Here is a 17,045-nt window from a genome sequence, read left to right as displayed (position 1 = left end):
TGTTATCCTCTAAGTAGTTGCCCAGACTACTGGCTTTAGACCTGCAAAGTCAACCAAACAATACAAGTATCAAATTCTTTCTTTATTTTAGTTGCTAGCATCTCATCTTGTGTTCCGTTAAATCAGCTGGCTACTTAAGCTTGGGAAGGAGGGTGGCTCTTCTCTCCTGCCGGGTACTGGCTGGTTCTCAGAGCAGGGCATGTGGCCTCCTGGTTCATCTCCAGCTGGCCTGATTTACTTTCAGCTGGCCTGATTCTTGCTTTCATTTTTCTATTGCTGTTTTCTCAAAACATTGATTGAAATAGTGACAAATAGAAAGAAAAAATTGTTCAATCAAACATAATCCTGTATCACAAAGACTTTTTAGACCAGTTCTGATTCTTTTAAAATCCAATATTGTGCAAAGTAGAGCCAATTCCTGGCATCCTAAGATCAATAGCTTAAACTTTTTTTTTAACCTTCCCCTTTACTTTATTGTAGTAAAACTTATATGAAAAATACACACCTCTGGTAGATGACAATTTAAGAAATTTTAGATCAAGTCTTTCTCATTCTTTTTTTTATCAAGTCTGGTATGCTTACTGCACTGTATTCCAGCTGTCTGAGACAAGTAACAGTTGTGAATAAAGCACCCGTGGACTATATGAATCAAAGTTGTGGTAGTAGCCATGTTGACATGGCATTGCACACTTTTTAAAGATTTTTGAGACTTAAGATGAAATTTCCTTTATGAGAAAATGTTTACTCTCTTTCCCAAGCCTCCCAGTGTTCATTGGGCTTTCTGTCATCACAGCAGGAGGAAAAATGACTTGAACCTTAGCTCAGATGACAGGAAAAAGAACATGTATTCATTGAAAATATTTTCACCACCTTTACATTACATCTCATAGTGCATTAGCTACCTTGATGTGAGGAAGCAAAAGCAAATGTGGTAAGAAGCAAAATGCCCTTGGTATCCACTTGTGGCAGGCTGTGTGCTAAATTCTTTACCAGAGCTATGAATTATCTTCTGTGTGTGCTTTATTCTACAGGGGCCATTATCTGTATTCTCCGGGCCAGTAAATACAGTTTAAACACACACAATATGATTTTAACAGCAACTTGTCAGCCATCAATTTGAGATTTCCTAAAGTGTTCAAAGAGTATGTTAAAATAAGCTTACACTAGATTTCTTACTGGCTTTCTATTTTGCAAAAATGAACTGAAATTTTCCACTAATGTATGTTTTCTCCTTCACTTCCCTGTTTTCAGTCTACATTGTCTTCTAAGAAATGAAAAATGCCAAGTCCTCACTTGGATTCATGAGTGAAAGAGCTCAAGTCAAAACAATTTAAGAATATCTTCATGTTGGCCCAGGCCAGATGAAAGTGAGAGAATGGCAAGTTCTTACTGGTGTGGGCTCTAGGCTGGATGGCAATGAAGATGGGGTAGGACGAGAATTGTGTGTTCTGCTTGTACATTAGGGAAATTAAAAATTTTCTGTGAACTTTCTCTGTTATCTACAGATAATGAAGCTACATTTCCTATTTAATTAACTACAGTTCATGGAATCCCTCTATTGTCCTAATATTCACTTATAGATCATATTAATTCACTAAAAAGAGCGAGCGAGTGAGAGAGAGAGAGAGAGAGATTCAAAGATTGTTCCAAAAATTATCATCTCAGTGAGAGATAGACTTAATTGCAAGTGCAGAATCCTTTAACAAGATGCATTCACTTGAAAAACTCTATACTATCATGCAGATGTGATCAAAGAACCCCATCTAGGATGGAGGCAAGACCTGCATGTGAGAAAAACCCGTGCCCCTGTATGAGAACAAGGCTGTTGGAAATGGGAATGTTTGGGACATTTAACTGTTAAGAATTTACTCTTATGTCAGTTATATTAAAGGCTTTTAATTTTCTGACAATGATCCAGTGGTTGTTCTTATTTATGTTTATTTATAAATAATAAATTAATTTATCAGTTCTTGCTTCCATTCTAGTAAACTCAGAGCACTATTATAGACATGGCTTATTTGTAACTCTTTCTGAGAATGTACTGAGTTCTTCTCCAGTACATTTTAAATTTTTTTGTTTAATAAAAGAAACATAAATAGACTTCTATTTACTTCCATGAAAAACTAAAAGAAAATTTAATCAAAAACTTATAGTGTAGTAATAGTATATTTACAGTATGTGGAAGTCTTACAAGAATTACCAAAATGGTACTCAAATAAAAGTCAAAGAGATGCTTCAATTTTGTAACTTGAACAACTATTTCTAAGATAAGAATATGTAATCTATTAACTAGTGATTTCTTATTGTTTATTTTTTAAATTTTGTGTTACTTGTACCCTTTTTCTGTTTTTTTCTTTTTCTCCTTAAAAAAAGTCATAGACAAAGAAGAAATAAACAAATAAAAAGATAAAACTTTCTTTCAACAAAGAAAAAATAGTAATATAAATGAAACCAACTAGCATATATGCTAAAATATTTTTGAAACAATAGAATGTGTAATTTGTGGGATTATTGGAACTTTTTCCTACTTTCTGTTTATCTTCTATTTTGCTCCCATATGTATGCATATATATGTATAATTTCTCTTGAAAGACATACCATGCAATATTTAAGCTTACTTTTCTGAAATAAGCTTATTTTTTTGAAATAAGATCATACACTGTTTTGAATTTTGTGATCAACACATTTTATCAGTGCAAATGAGGTTCACTTTGTGACATTTCACCAGAACTCAGATTACACTGCATACAACAAGTTCATTCCTTTCATTTCAGGGCATGATTGTGTTCTTTTTAGAAAAACTCTTTTTGGTTTGTTTTTGTGTGTGAGTCTTGTTGTGGAGCCCTGGTTGCCTTTAAATGTGAGATCCTCCTGCCTTAGCCTCCTAAGTACTAGAATTATAGATGTGTGCCACCATACCTGGTTTTCAAAACCCTTTTTAAAATCTAATCTCATTATAATGGAAAGTATTTTATATTTCCACTCAAATTCCAATTTCATGATCAGCTTATACACATTTGTAAACTTCACCTTTGCCTACCCCATGCAGGCTAGCTGGACTCACTATAACATATGATCACTTCCTTGCTCATTCCCATGCATCAGTGGACCTAGACAAGCATCCCCTAATCAAGCCAGACATTTCTGTGTTAATACCTGACTATGTCCTATCATTGCTTATTAACCTCTGACTGTCTATGAGCTATGACAAAGCTATGAGGTACATTGCTGGAAGTTACACAATTGCTCCTATGGACACTGAATGTTAGGGTCAAGTACCTGGACAGATAATCAAAAACTTAGAAATAAAACACATGAAAAAACCCTTTGTTGATAATTCTGCTCCTGTCCAAAATAAGGATATTTCATGCTGTTTGATTCCAACAACTCTAGAAATAGACATTCAGTTTTGGAATTGATACTATGGAAGTCTTCCAACACAAAGAGGACAAAAGCTAGCAGGCAGGATGTGTTGACTGGGATAGCACCACACAGTACCTGTGGGCTTTCTGACTTCTTCTCATTTCTGCTGCAAACATCCACATTCAGACTTGGTCAGATATTTCAGACACGCCTCTTCTAGCAATCAGTGTTGGGAAATACTTTAGCATAAACGCAACATACCTGTGGGTACAATTAGCTGCCAGGGAGTGGTTTCTTCTTCCTATGTACTTTCACTTTCTATTTTAGCTAATATAAGGAGAGACAAGTAGAAAGAGAAACAAGAAGGAGTGAGAGGCGACTGGGAACTATACTTAAGTGCACTGGAACAGGTATGTTCATTTACTTTTCTGTTCCTATCATGTAAATTATTCTTCAGTTTGACTGGATTTCTCCTTCAAAGTAGCAGCAGAGGGAAGGATAGGAATTGTCACTTGCCTGTGTCTGACACTCTGTGGTCTGTGTCTGGATTTAATTCTGGAGAATCTCAGACTTTGCTAATGCAGGCTTGAGGTAGCCAGAACATGGGGCCTCCCATGCACAGTTCCCTGACTATTAATTTACAGTAGCATCAGCCTCAGGCTGACTGCGAAGGGCTGTGTACAGAGCCCTGCTGGACTCTATCAGTGCTGCCTCAGCTCTGGAACACAGAGCATAAAGCCTTCCAGGACAAGCAGCTTCCGGTTAATTACAATGAAATGAACAGGTTTTATCTTTCTAGCATTTACACTTAAGTCACGGATTTAAGACTTTCTGAAGTGATCAAAGAGTGAGTTAAAATTAATTTAGGTTCTTTAATGGCTTTATATTGTGATCACCCTTGTAATCATAACAAAGCCTAGAGTGGAGAAGAAAGCAGAAAGCAGATACTTAAATGAGCTATGGTGGGAAATGTGAATGTTTGAAACACTCAAATGCTAAGAATTTAGTATGATGTCAATTATAGGAAGTGTTTTTAATATAAGCACCTGCCTGAAAAGCAAGAGGCTGAGTTCAATTCTGGGTACAAAAAAAAAAAAAAAAGATAAACCAAAAATAAGTAAATAATTGCTTTTAATAACTTAACATATATCAAATGGTTGTTCTTATTCTTATTTATCTATTTACCAGCTGTTGTTTTCTTTCCATTCTAATAAGCTCAGAGCACTATCATAAACATGTCTCAATTGTAAATATTATTCAGATGGTACTCAGTTCTTTTCTAGTACATTTTAAAGTTTTTATTTTAATGCAATAAAGTAGATATTAATAAGGCAATTGCTAAAAGTACTTTTTACCTTTATGAAATCATAAACCAAAGTTTCATAACAAAATAATGAGAGAAAAGCAGTAGTTTATTCAGTGTATGGGGTCTTAAAATAATGGCCAAAATGTCACTCAAAGTAAAAATCATAGAGGAAGAGATAAACAAAAGGACAAAACTTTCTTTTCAATGAACAAAAGGAAACTAGTCATATAAACGAAACAAATTTGTTATATATCTTAAATATTTTTTAAACAACAGAATAGAAAATTTGTGGAATTATTGGATCTTCTACATATTCTCTATTTATCTTCTATTTTATTTACTTTCAGACATATATGTTTCTCCTAAAGAGACACCATGCAATATTTAAGCTTGTTTTTCTGAAATAGGGTCATGCATTTTTTTGAGTGTTGTGATCAATATTTTTCTCTCAGTGAAAATGAGGTTTACTTTGTGGAGTTTCACCAGAACACAGATTGTATTGCATATAAACTGATTGAGAAATGTTATTTAGTTCATTGCTTTCATTTCAGGGGATGAGTGTAGTCTGTTTGGAAAAACAAAACAAAACAAAAAAAAAAAAACTTTTGGGTTGTTTTTGAGAGAATCCTGGTAGATTTTAAATAGGAAATCCTTCTGTTCTCACCCTCCTAAGCTCTAGGATTACAGATGTGTGCTACCACACTTGGCTTGCAAAGCTCTTTTTAAATCTAATCTCGTTATTATGGAAAGTTTTCCATATTTTTATCAGCCCTGCAAAATACTTTACTCTCAGTTTTAGCATGAATGAAGCATGTGTGTGGGTATAGTTAACTTTCAAGATTTTTTTCTTCTTCATGTCATCTATTCCTCTTTCAATTTTAGCTGATACAAGAAGAGACAAGCAAGTGCAAAGAGAAACAGCAAAAGGTAAGAGGCAACTGAGTACTTTGCTTGGACCACTGGTGTGCTGGATTAGATATGTTCATTTTCACTTCTATCATGCAAATCATTTTTGAGCTTGCCTTGATTTCTCCTTCAAAGGAGCTGAGGAAGGACAAGAATTGTCATTTCCTGTGCCTGATATCCCGGAGTCTACCTCTGGTTTCAGTTCTCAGGCATCTCAGAGTTTGCTAGTAAGAGGAAAGTGGCAGACAGGCAAACCGAGTCCTGGAATGCACAGCTCCCTGACCATCTGTTTACAGCAGCAGCAGCAGCAGGAACAAGCTGACCAGGAAAGGCTGTGGACAGATGCCTGCCAGACTCTCAACAGTATTTGCCTTAGCTTTAGAACACAAAGAGAAAAGCCTTCCAGTTAATTATAATGAAATGTAGTTTTTTAAATCTTTCTAGCAATTATACTTAAGAAAGCTTCTGAGCAAAAGCATCGCAAGTATCTGTGCAGACGTAGACTAAGTTCCTACATCCTTTCTATAGTAAAAAATAGTTGTACTATGCAGGATTATTTTTTTTCTTAAAGGAACATCCTAGCCACTTGTGGCACATGGTAACGTATGGGTACTTAGGCCTGGGAAGCCAGCTGTTAGCAATCCTTTAAAGGGATTCTCATGTACTTCAGAGTTTTAATGCCACTCCTGAATGGAAGCAAACCAATGGACTAAGTTTATATGAAGCTAAATGGTCCCTGATTTATTCAACTCTAACAGAGACATATGTAGAATTATTGTAGTGATGACCATATCATCCTAGAAATAATTTTAGTCTGCATTTCAGACAGAATATAGTTCAGGTCCAGGAGGTACAAGGCAGATGCTGAGCTCATGGTTTACCTCCATATTCCTTATCCCCAGAAGAAAAATAAAAATTGGGGAAGAAAATTGTACAGGCACATTTTGTTTGAACTTGACTACTGTTCTGTTCCAGTGAAAAAGTGATTTGTAAATTTCTACTTCTTAATAATTTATAAAGATTCTGATGAAATATAGAATCTACTAGATCATTTGTTTATAATAATCATTTTATTTATTTCTATGTAAATCAACAAAAGTTCACTTCTTGTAATCCACAAACAAGCCCCCTAACTCGAGTTTAAAAAATGAAGCAAAAACATATTTTAAAAAGCAGCGCTGATTTATTTTACCCTGGGCCCAGCAACACAGTGCAGCTAGAGACTGCAAAAGCTATGTCCTTCCTCTAAACTTGTCGCCCCTCCTAGTACTTATCACAACTTCCAAAGTAAAGGTCATGGGCCTGGATCAGGAAATAGGCTAATGTGGAAGATCTTGTTTTCCTCAGCAGAGAATAGAGGAGTTTAGCAGCAATTAATAACCTTCCTTTCCTTTAGGAGAGGACAGGGAAGTCTTGTAGGAATTTACAATTCTTTACAGAGGAGAGCGTTGATTAACATATCAATTAGGTCACCCAGAGGGAGAAGGGGGAAGGGAAACATATATACAGTAACGCCAGATTACAAGTATTTTGGTATATACAAATATAACAAAGTTCTTTTTTCTAGTGTATAACACACTGAAATTCTATTTTGTGACACATGCTATGTTAAGGTTCGGCTATTTCTTTTAATTATTAACACATCCTCCAGATGGACTTACAATTATATTTTATTGTACATCATTAATTATCATAAAATTCTTGGGTTAGGTAGACCAATCTCCTTGCTTAATACTACACAAGTCGATGATAGAACTGTATCGATGGAATCAAATCCATTGTGAATATTTGATGTATAATTATAAAATAAATATTTGGGTCACTTGAATCAACATTGTGTTTATATATCCCAATTTCAAAAAATAACAAATTCTATGAACAACTAATTTAATAAAATGACATCCAAAAATATGAGGGGAGATTCACAGGACAATGATAAACTTCATAGATAGTATCAGAATAAAAACAGAGAATCCTACTATTGTGGTAATTCTCTGGCACCTCTCCTACAACTTTTTGTTTCTTGGTACTGAGTATTGAACACACTCAATTGGAACTGAGCTACATCCATAGATATTGTTAATTTAATTTCTTTGAGAAAGAGACATTCTTACTATGTCAGTAAGTTTCACAAGCTGGGCTGAAATTTGTTATTCTCAATTGTGCTCTCATTGTTATCTGAAATTTCATGAGCCTTCATTGTTCACGTTTGTATCAACTTTCAGTCAGAATCTCTCATTAAATATGGGATACTGTATTCTAAAATTTCTATAACTCACATCTCTAATCTTTCCAACGCTTCCCCCAAATCTACCTCAAAGATTTCTAAATCACATGGTCAGGTATTATTCACAGTAACATCTCCACTTCTCTCATCTAGTTTTCTATACTAGTTAGCTTTCCCATTGGTGAGACAAATATTCAATCCCTTCAACTTAAAGGACTTAAAAGAAGAGTATTTGATGTGGGCTCAAATTTTCAGAGGATTTATTGCATGGTTGGCTGCCACTTAGGGAAAAATATCATTGCCCTTATGTATCTCCTAGTGGCTAGAAACAGATAAAAGGGAAGAAATGAGTAGGAGATAAATCAGCCAAAGTCATGTCTGCAGTGAGCTACCTTTTCCAAGTAGGCCTTTACCTTCTAACAGGATTCAGCCATGAACTTACTAATGGATTAATCCATTCACAGGAGTAACACCCCCCTTCATGATCCAACCAACGTCCAAAGCCCTACCTCTGAATACATTAGGGACTTGAGAGAAAATTTTAACTGCAAGCATAATATTCATAAAAGTACTATAGCAAGTTACTGAACAAAAAACATAAAATAACCAATGTCTCTCAGAGAATTATTATGCCAGGGAAGTGATTACAGCAGTATTGAACAGAAAAGATGTTGCTTTATCCAGATATTGGTGTCTTGGTGTTTGCTTATATAAAAATGCATAATACATATTCATAATACATCTAACATAAATATATTTTTATATATAATATATATGACAAATAATAAAGTAGATATGATTATAGTTATGATTTTAACAATATTTAAATGTATGTTTCAATGATGTGGTGTAATCACATCCTTGTGCAACCCTTGTCACTAATATATACAGATTTCTTTTCATTATTTTAGCTTGGCAAGCTGCTATGGCATCTGGACCTAAAATGTCGGCCCCCCAGTGTCTGATAGAAAATGTTAATCAGCACCTGTCTGTGAACCAGGAAGCCATACAGATTCTTGGCAGGATTTCTAATCCAGTGGTGGTGGTAGCCATTGTTGGACTGTACCGTACTGGAAAGTCCTACTTGATGAACCGCCTGGCAGGAAGGAACAGTGGTGAGTGCTGTCCTGGAGTGGGGCCAATTGCCTGATGTCTGCTGCATCTCAGCTTTTTAGTCATTTTTGTCAGGCACATGAACATGGAACCCAAATCTTCTCAGTGGAGCAACTGTCTCATTTTAATTCTGACCACCAAATTAAAACATTGTTCTCATTTGTTCCCGTATGCTTTTCTTATTGTCATGGAAGATAACACATTCTTCTAAAGCTCATTATTCCACCTTTTCTTACATCCTCAGTCACTAGGCTTCTGTATCTTTTCCCTTCTACAACACATTGTGACTTTTCTTTTTTTTAAAATTTATTTAAAGAGAAAGAAACAAAAAAAAAAAATAACATGGAGATAAAAAGGGTAGAAATAATACAGAATTATAGAAAAATAAATGGCAAGAAATCACCAGTTGACAAGTTACATATTATCATCTTAGAAATAGCTGTTCAGGTTACAAAATTAAAGTATGTAAAATGACATTCAAATAGTGACACTGCCAACAGTTCTGCTCAATGATCCAACAAAAACTTAGTAATATGGTTATCAGTCCTGCACACTTGTTTTCTATCTTAAAGAGGGTAAGATTAAACATACCAAAACAGAACAAAACAGTTAAAAAAACAATTTAAAGAAATACAGATTTCAAAGCAAGTCCACTGGAGATCTTCACTGTCTATCTAATTGTCTCTAGTTTCTTCCAAATAGTTGTCCCCATCTTCATACACATTAAATACATACTGCATATTATAGAACTAATCAAATCATCACAGGATGATGAAGGCTTTGTAGGTCTCCAAGATCTGACATTGGGGAAGACAATAATACCTACCATCTCATTTCTCATTCTCTTCATAGTAGCTGTCCTTATCTTTAAATATGCTGAAATTGAACTCAAGAGACTAGACTAATATCACTCTGATCAGTGAATAATAGTATTGCTAGATTTTATATCATAATGCTACAGAATTAGCATTGGGTTTCTTAGTGTCTCTTCTTCTTCAGAGTATCTGTTCATTACATATTGCATTATATAATCTGTTCCCCTAAATAGTTTTTTTAAAAAAATCTCATGTGTGAATTTCTACATGTGTATCTATCCTCTCTGTATTATAGGGGAAAACAAATCATAACAAGACAGCAAAACAAATTCCTAGGGGCTGGGGATTTAGCTCAGCGGCATAAGCGCCTGCCTTGCAAGCAGGCAGTTGTGAGTTCGATCCCTGATACCGATAAAAATGAAAAAGACAAAACAAACAAACAAACAAAAACCCAATTCCTAGAAAAACATGCAGTGAAAAAGACACGTAAGAACACAATATTAGGTGATCTACGGTAGTTACTATGCTTTCTCTTGTTATTTTCAATAGTCGTATCCACATCACCGGGCTTAATATAGTTGAACATAGTATTACCTAGCTATTTTTATAATAACACAACTTTGAAAACATTGTAGGACCTGAGAGCTGTTAATAATTAATACTAGTATGGATATCTTTTACATCTTGTCATCTTCAGAGTAGTTGCCTCTACTTTTAGGGTTGATACTATCAAGCATATCAAATTCAAATAAAATCAGCCAAGGCAAAACTGCGGTCTTATGAATCAGATTCAAATAAGATCAGTCATAGTAAGACAATATAAGTAGTACAGGATTTCAGCTTAAGTTAATAGGAAATTAAGGATAGTTACCATAGTATAACCTGCTATTTTTGGGTCAGATGTCTGTGCCCTCCAATCTGATATGAGTGGACAGACCAGAACAAGTTAAATTCAAACTAAACAGAGCGATAAGGCTACTGTGACTTTTAAATCCTGATACACTATTAACAATGACCTCTGCCTTTTTTTGTAGTGTATCAAAGCTATCTATACTAAAGGCTATAGCTTACCGTCTCTGCCTCATGTCTGCTACACCACTTTACTGCTATAATTTGTCCACCTTACTCCCTCTTTCCACTGTCTGCCCCATTCACTGAGGCCTCTCTGACACTGTTGCTGGAATGGTGGTATGCCTTCTTCTCTTTCTCTGGAATGTCCTTCAGCACTCTCTGTAGGGTTGGCTTGGTAGCCACGAACTCCCACAGTTCCTCCTTGTCTTGGAAGCATCTTATTTCTCCATTAATTTTGAGAGAGAGTTTTGATGGGTATATGAGTCTTGGTTGCATATTATTTTTTTTCAGGACTTGGAATATTTTTCCCCATTCCCTTCTTGATTTAAGAGTTTGTGTTGATAAGTCTGTTGTTATTTTGATAATTTTCCCATTGTAGGTAATCTGCTTTTTTCCTCTGGCTGCTTTTAATATTCTGTTCTTTTGGTGGATTTCTGGAATCTTGATTATTATATGTCTGGGTGTAGATCTGTTTTGGTTGTAGGTAGGTGGTGTTCTGTACACCTCTTTTATCTGGATATCATTTCTTTTTGTTATACATGGGAAATTTTGCTTTAATGTATCTGTGAATATTCTTTGTATTTCATTTTTGGTTGCTCCTGCTTCCTCACTCACATTCTTTATTCTTAAGTTATGTATGCTTTTGTCATCTTCTAGCCCTTGAATTGTTTCTTTCTGGTTCCTTGTTATTTTTAAGAGATCTTTTCTTTCATGATTATATATGATAAATCTCTCTTCAAGTTTCAAAAGGCTGACTTTAGTTTCTGTCAAGGCATTTTGCCAGTGTTCAATGGAGTTTTTAGTTTCCTGGTAATCTCTTTGGATCTGTTTCATGTATTCTAAGTTATGTTTAAATTCTTCTTCAGAAGTTTCTCTTTCTTTTCTGATTTCCTCAGTTCTTCCATCTGTGTTCTCTTGGGCAGGGATTGTCATTTCTTTAATTAATCTCTTTATATCTTGCCTCACTTGGATCAGGAGTACTGCTTTAAATTCATGTATGAGGTCATGGAGGTATTTTTTTTTTTTTTTGGCTGATGCTGTGTCCACTATTAGATGGTTACTGTGCTTGTTCTCTTCAGTGTTTACTTCTCCTGGACTTATTTTCTCATGTTGGGCAGCTGGAGATTTTTAAAAATTTCTATCTCTTGTCATGTTTCTGGTTTCTTTCATACTGGAGTGTCCTGGGGGTCTCTGGCCCTCTCCATATTGCTTAGGGCCTTTCAGAAGTGTGTTGACTTGAGTTTTTGCTGTCCTCCCCAATTTGCTGTCATCTAGGGTGAGCAGGGATGCAGGGACTGTGCAGACTAGCCTCCAGCCTCTCTGCAAGTCAATCTGCAAATTAGGGTGTACTTTGTGGGTGATATTGTCACTTTTCTACATAATCCTCCTGTCTCAATATAGAGACCCTTCAATATTTGTCATCTTTAAGATGCCCCTTAGACTTGCTATTATATTGTGATTATCAAGTCTGCTGTTCCCTTCATCTTTTTCTTCTTAGCATCTTTTAATACAAAATATATTCCAGTTTTCTTTTTCTACTTTTCTTTTCTCTTCTCAAGTCCCTCTTTAGTTTGCTCTTCTCTGACTTTGAGTCTCACCCTAATTTACCAATAGTATTTTTGTAGCCACCAGAAGCCTCCATTTTGTTAGATTTCTATGCCTGTTTGTGGTCATCTTGAGCCCTTTAGTGTCATTATTCTTATATTTAATGTGCCCCCACCTAAAACACAACTTATAAAGTAAGACATCCTTCTCAAAATAGAGAAGGCACTATTATTTTTTGCTTGAGTAGTCACAGTCCAACGAAGCTTGGCCTATCTTCCCTCTGTTACTTGGTGGAGCTGTGCTCACTGTTTGCTCTTTCTCCTCTTCCCTTCAGGTTTCCCTCTGGGCTCCACAGTGCAATCTGAAACCAAGGGCATCTGGATGTGGTGTGTGCCCCACCCCACCAAGCCAAATCACACTCTGGTCCTTCTAGACACAGAGGGTCTGGGTGATGTGGAAAAGGTGAGGCCAAGAATCTCAGACCGATCTTTTTTATTTTAGTCTGCCTTCTTTCCAAGATTTGACTACTGCAATCTGTTTATGATACAGAAGACACCAAACAAGTGAATGAGGCAAATTTTGCACTGCTTGAATCTCATTCCTAGATAACACCTAGTATCATGATATTTTAAGTCAATTACGCATTGCTTGACACTGATGTGAATAACTTCATTCAGTAAAAGGAAAACACTGACCAAGTAAGTTCCAGGGTCTGGAATAGCAGTGCAGAATTTATTGAGCAGGATTAAAGCTTGATCCCCATATAGTCTTCAGTACAGTTTTGGAAAGCACATGATGACAGGAAAAGCGCGTTGAACAGAAAATGAGGTTGCACTGTGAAGTCCCTGGCCTCTGTCAGTTTGCAGAGGGACAATTGATTGGACCTGCTCTTTTGAGATACTTTCTGTTGGTTGGGTGCTGAGTGCTGAGTCATTACCACTGGCAATGATCAATCACTAGAATTTGGCCATTGAAAATTGTCTCATAAGAGAGCTAACACATGTAGGATGTTTTCCACCAACTCTGTCCAGAGCTGGGCAATGAGTCTTCCAGTTGCAGAAGGCGATGTGTGCTCACATCACTCTTTCGCCATGTATAGTTAGGCATATGGGTATCTGGAACAGAGGGTGGTGAGGTGCCAGCCCCACCTCATTATCTGAGGAAAGGTCTCTGATCCACTTCCAGTCCACAAATGAAGTATGGATTTGGGGATTCCTTATGATGAATCTCCCTAACTATCCATAGAACATTCTGGAAGTCTCTAAGAAGCCTCTAAGTGTGCTGGTTCCATACAACATTTTTTCTATGATAAACATTCTAAGATGGAGTTTTGGTATTTTAACTTCCAAACAATGTAATGATTTGCCTTTTGTCCCTTCTTTCATGATGTATTTGTGAATAGTGTATAAATTTAAATACTAATGGTTTCTGTACAAAAACGAGTGAGAGATTTTACTTTTTTCAGTTTTATTGTAATATGATCAACAAAATGTGTACTTGAGTGTAAATATTTTGAGTGTCATTTTGATATGTATTATGAGATGACCACCAAGTAATGTATCCAGACCTGACATAATTGCTATTTCCTTTTTGTACCATAAACATGTAGCTTGTAGCCTTTCAGCAAATTCAAGTATAAAATGTTCTGTTGGTAACTATGGTTACTAAGCCATTCTTTAGTCCTCAGAAATCACTTAGGTTGCATAAATAAAACTTCATTTCTTTTGTCTATGGTCTCTGCATTTCTCAATTTTGTTAAAAAACACTATTGTATTCTCTACTAGTATGGATTAACTTTTTCTTTTTCTTTTTTTTTTCTGTTTCCTTTTTTTTTTTGCTCTTAGTATTCTACCACTTGATGAAATAATGAATATTTCACTTTTTCTAGCTGACTTTATCCCTAAACATAACACTTTTAAATGTAACAGTGTAAAAGGTAGGATTCTCTTCCTTACCAAGGTTGATAAATGTATTACACATTATATTTACTGACTCATTCACTGATAGAGAATATGGCTTTTCTTCAACCTCACCTGTTTTGAACAATGGTACAATACACACAGAAGTGCACATTTCTCTTTTAGGCACTGATATTATTTCCTGAGGATCCGTATGTAGAATGAGATTGTTGGATAATTTGGTGCTTCTTGTTTTAATATTGCAAGGAAAACTACATGGTATTTTCTGTAATGTCTACTCTAATTTACATTCCAAATAATAGATATAAGGTTTCTTTCCTTAATCCTCATCAGCAGTTCTTATGTTCTGCTTTTTGATAAGTGATATGAATAGACGTCATGTTATGTCTTCTATTGGTTTGGTTTTGTATTTTTCTGATGATCAGTGACAATGAACATCTTTTTATAAATCTAGTGGCTATTTATATTCTTTCTTGAAAGAAACATATATTGCAATTGCTTGTACATTTTCTATTGGATTATTTGTATGGGTTTGCTACTGAGTTATAGGAATTCTTTAAATATTTTATCATTAACTGCTTACCAGATACGTGTTTTGCAAAAAATTTTCCGTCATCCTGTAGTTTCCATTTCACATGAATGAGTTCTTTCCTGGCAGAAGCCATTTTAGCTGAATGTTGTCCCATTTGTCCAATGGTTTTTTTTTTGTCACCTGCTCTTTTTGGTGTCATATCAAAACAAATACAAAACATTTTCACTCTAGTATAAACAGGCATTTCCCTTTGTTTCTCCTTGTAAGTTTTTTTCTTTTTTTTCTTTAAAGTTAATTTTTAAAAACAATAAAAACAAAATATATTTTCCTTTATATAACTAATTTGTACTTGTTACCCAACATCTCCAAAATATGTATTTTTCTTGTATATGATTTTCAACCAGTAAATATGTGCAGAATGAAGACATGCTACTTCCATCACTGATTACACACATAAAACTTGGCACAATACTTGAATTTATATATGTTCACGTATTTTCTCTAATTTGTGAAGAGTAGAATTTTGTAAACATTATAATCTTCTTTTAATATCAAATTATTATAATGACCAGAGCTGTTGTTTGCATTAGTGTCTGGGTTTTGGGGGTTTTTTTTGCACTGAAATTGCAAATGAAAGACTGATACAATAAATGTCTGAATGAAATTCTGAAGAGTAGACTCCTAAACACCTGTGCTCTCTAGGGCGACTCTGTGAATGACTCCTGGATCTTCGCCTTGGCTGTGCTTCTGAGCAGCACCTTTGTCTACAACAGCATGGGCACCATCAACCACCAGGCCCTGGAGCAGCTGTAGTATCCTTCCTGGACCTCAGCCACCAGATAACACTGGAGATTTTTGGGAAATAATATTGAATTATTTTTTTCTTCTCTGTGGCTTATTTGAGTTTGGTGGATCATAAGTGACCTAGGGTAAAAGAGAAGCTAATTCTACTTTTTAATAAGGAAAGCCTAGGAATGATTAGTGGGAATATTCTTTTCTTTAACCAAGTCTAGTTATGTGACAGAGCTCACAAAACTAATCAGGGCAAAGTCCTCCTCAAATTCTGATGGAGTAAAAGATTCCACAGAGTTTGTGAGTTTCTTCCCCAGCTTCATCTGGACTGTACGGGATTTCATGCTGGAGCTGAAGTTGGAAGGTCAGCCCATCACAGAGGATCAGTACCTGCAGAATGCTTTGAAGCTGATTAAAGGTACCAGAGCGAAGTCCGGTCAGGGAGTTTCTGGAGGTTGGATGTGCTGGCATTCTCTGTGATTTCTAAGGCTCCACTTGTACTTGGAACTGGCTGGAAGCCTTTAGAAATGGGGACCAGTGTATCGGGTGGATACTCTAAAAAACTGACATTTCAGTTCACTTAAATTTGATAGACCATGAAATACAGTGAAATTATTCAAAAGTAAGTGATTATTTACAGAATTCATACTTTAGCATCCAGATTCCAATGAATGCTATAAGTTTCTAAAATTAGTCCCTTGCATAGCCAGTTACGATGTCTGCTTCCTCCATTTAGAGCAATTGGTGGCAGAGCTGTTAAACTTGACACTGCAGTGCAGTCAGTTCTCTCTTATGTGTGTTTGTTTCACACAATGAGACAGTATGGGGTTTGGGGGGGTTGTTTGTTTTGGTACCAGGCATTGAACTCATGACCTAGTGCTTGCCAGGCAGGTGTTTAGGCCGCTAAGCTAAATCCTCAAGCTACCTTATGCTTTTGAAGAATGAATAAAACTTCCTAATAGTGATATGAAACTTCCTAAAAGTGACCATACAGAAATAACTGTATGTTCTAGGTAAACCAAAGAAAGTATTTGCATTTCCTTTCTTGCCTGTTACATTTTTGCTACCATACATTCATTTTACTTTACATTAATAACACGCATTTCAATTAACTCCAATATATTTATTCATGCTATTATTTCAAATTTGATATTAGCATCTGACAGATTACTTGTAAATTATTTACAAGGTGTTTATCCAAATATTTTGTGAAAAATAATCATTTGCAACATACTCATTTTCTTATCTTAAAGGGAATAAAATAAAACAATAATATGAAACAAAAAAAACAATAAAAACAATATTGGATTTCACAAACAGGACAGTAGGAATTCCACAGTAGTCATCATATTGCATATTGTTATTCTATAAATAATTGCCCAGACTACTACAAAGTCAACCAGATGATTCAAGTGTTAAGTTGTTATTTTTCATTTTAGTAGCTGGCATCTCAGTT

The 17,045-nt window shown here is 35.4% G+C and overlaps 1 protein-coding gene across 1 annotated transcript in view; it reads left to right on the top strand.

Annotated features, from left to right (window-relative positions):
- Positions 1 to 3,637: 3,637 nt before the first annotated feature.
- LOC100713794 (guanylate-binding protein 6-like) overlaps positions 3,638 to 17,045 on the top strand; it is a 20,445-nt gene continuing 7,037 nt past the window's right edge. Inside the window, exons 1-6 of the mRNA XM_063253803.1 lie at positions 3,638 to 3,773; positions 5,552 to 5,596; positions 8,714 to 8,917; positions 12,681 to 12,808; positions 15,500 to 15,609; positions 15,811 to 16,007. Of these exons, the coding sequence (XP_063109873.1) occupies positions 8,728 to 8,917; positions 12,681 to 12,808; positions 15,500 to 15,609; positions 15,811 to 16,007 (625 nt within the window). The 5' untranslated portion in view covers positions 3,638 to 3,773; positions 5,552 to 5,596; positions 8,714 to 8,727. The remainder of the gene's footprint in view (positions 3,774 to 5,551; positions 5,597 to 8,713; positions 8,918 to 12,680; positions 12,809 to 15,499; positions 15,610 to 15,810; positions 16,008 to 17,045) is intronic.

The sequence above is a fragment of the Cavia porcellus genome, unplaced genomic scaffold (assembly GCF_034190915.1).
Source record: "Cavia porcellus strain 051 isolate PalLab524CR breed Dunkin Hartley unplaced genomic scaffold, mCavPor4.1 scaffold_1, whole genome shotgun sequence".
NCBI lineage: Eukaryota > Metazoa > Chordata > Mammalia > Rodentia > Caviidae > Cavia > Cavia porcellus.
The sequence above is the reverse complement of the archived record's forward strand: the minus strand, read 5'-3'. Positions and strand labels throughout refer to the sequence as shown.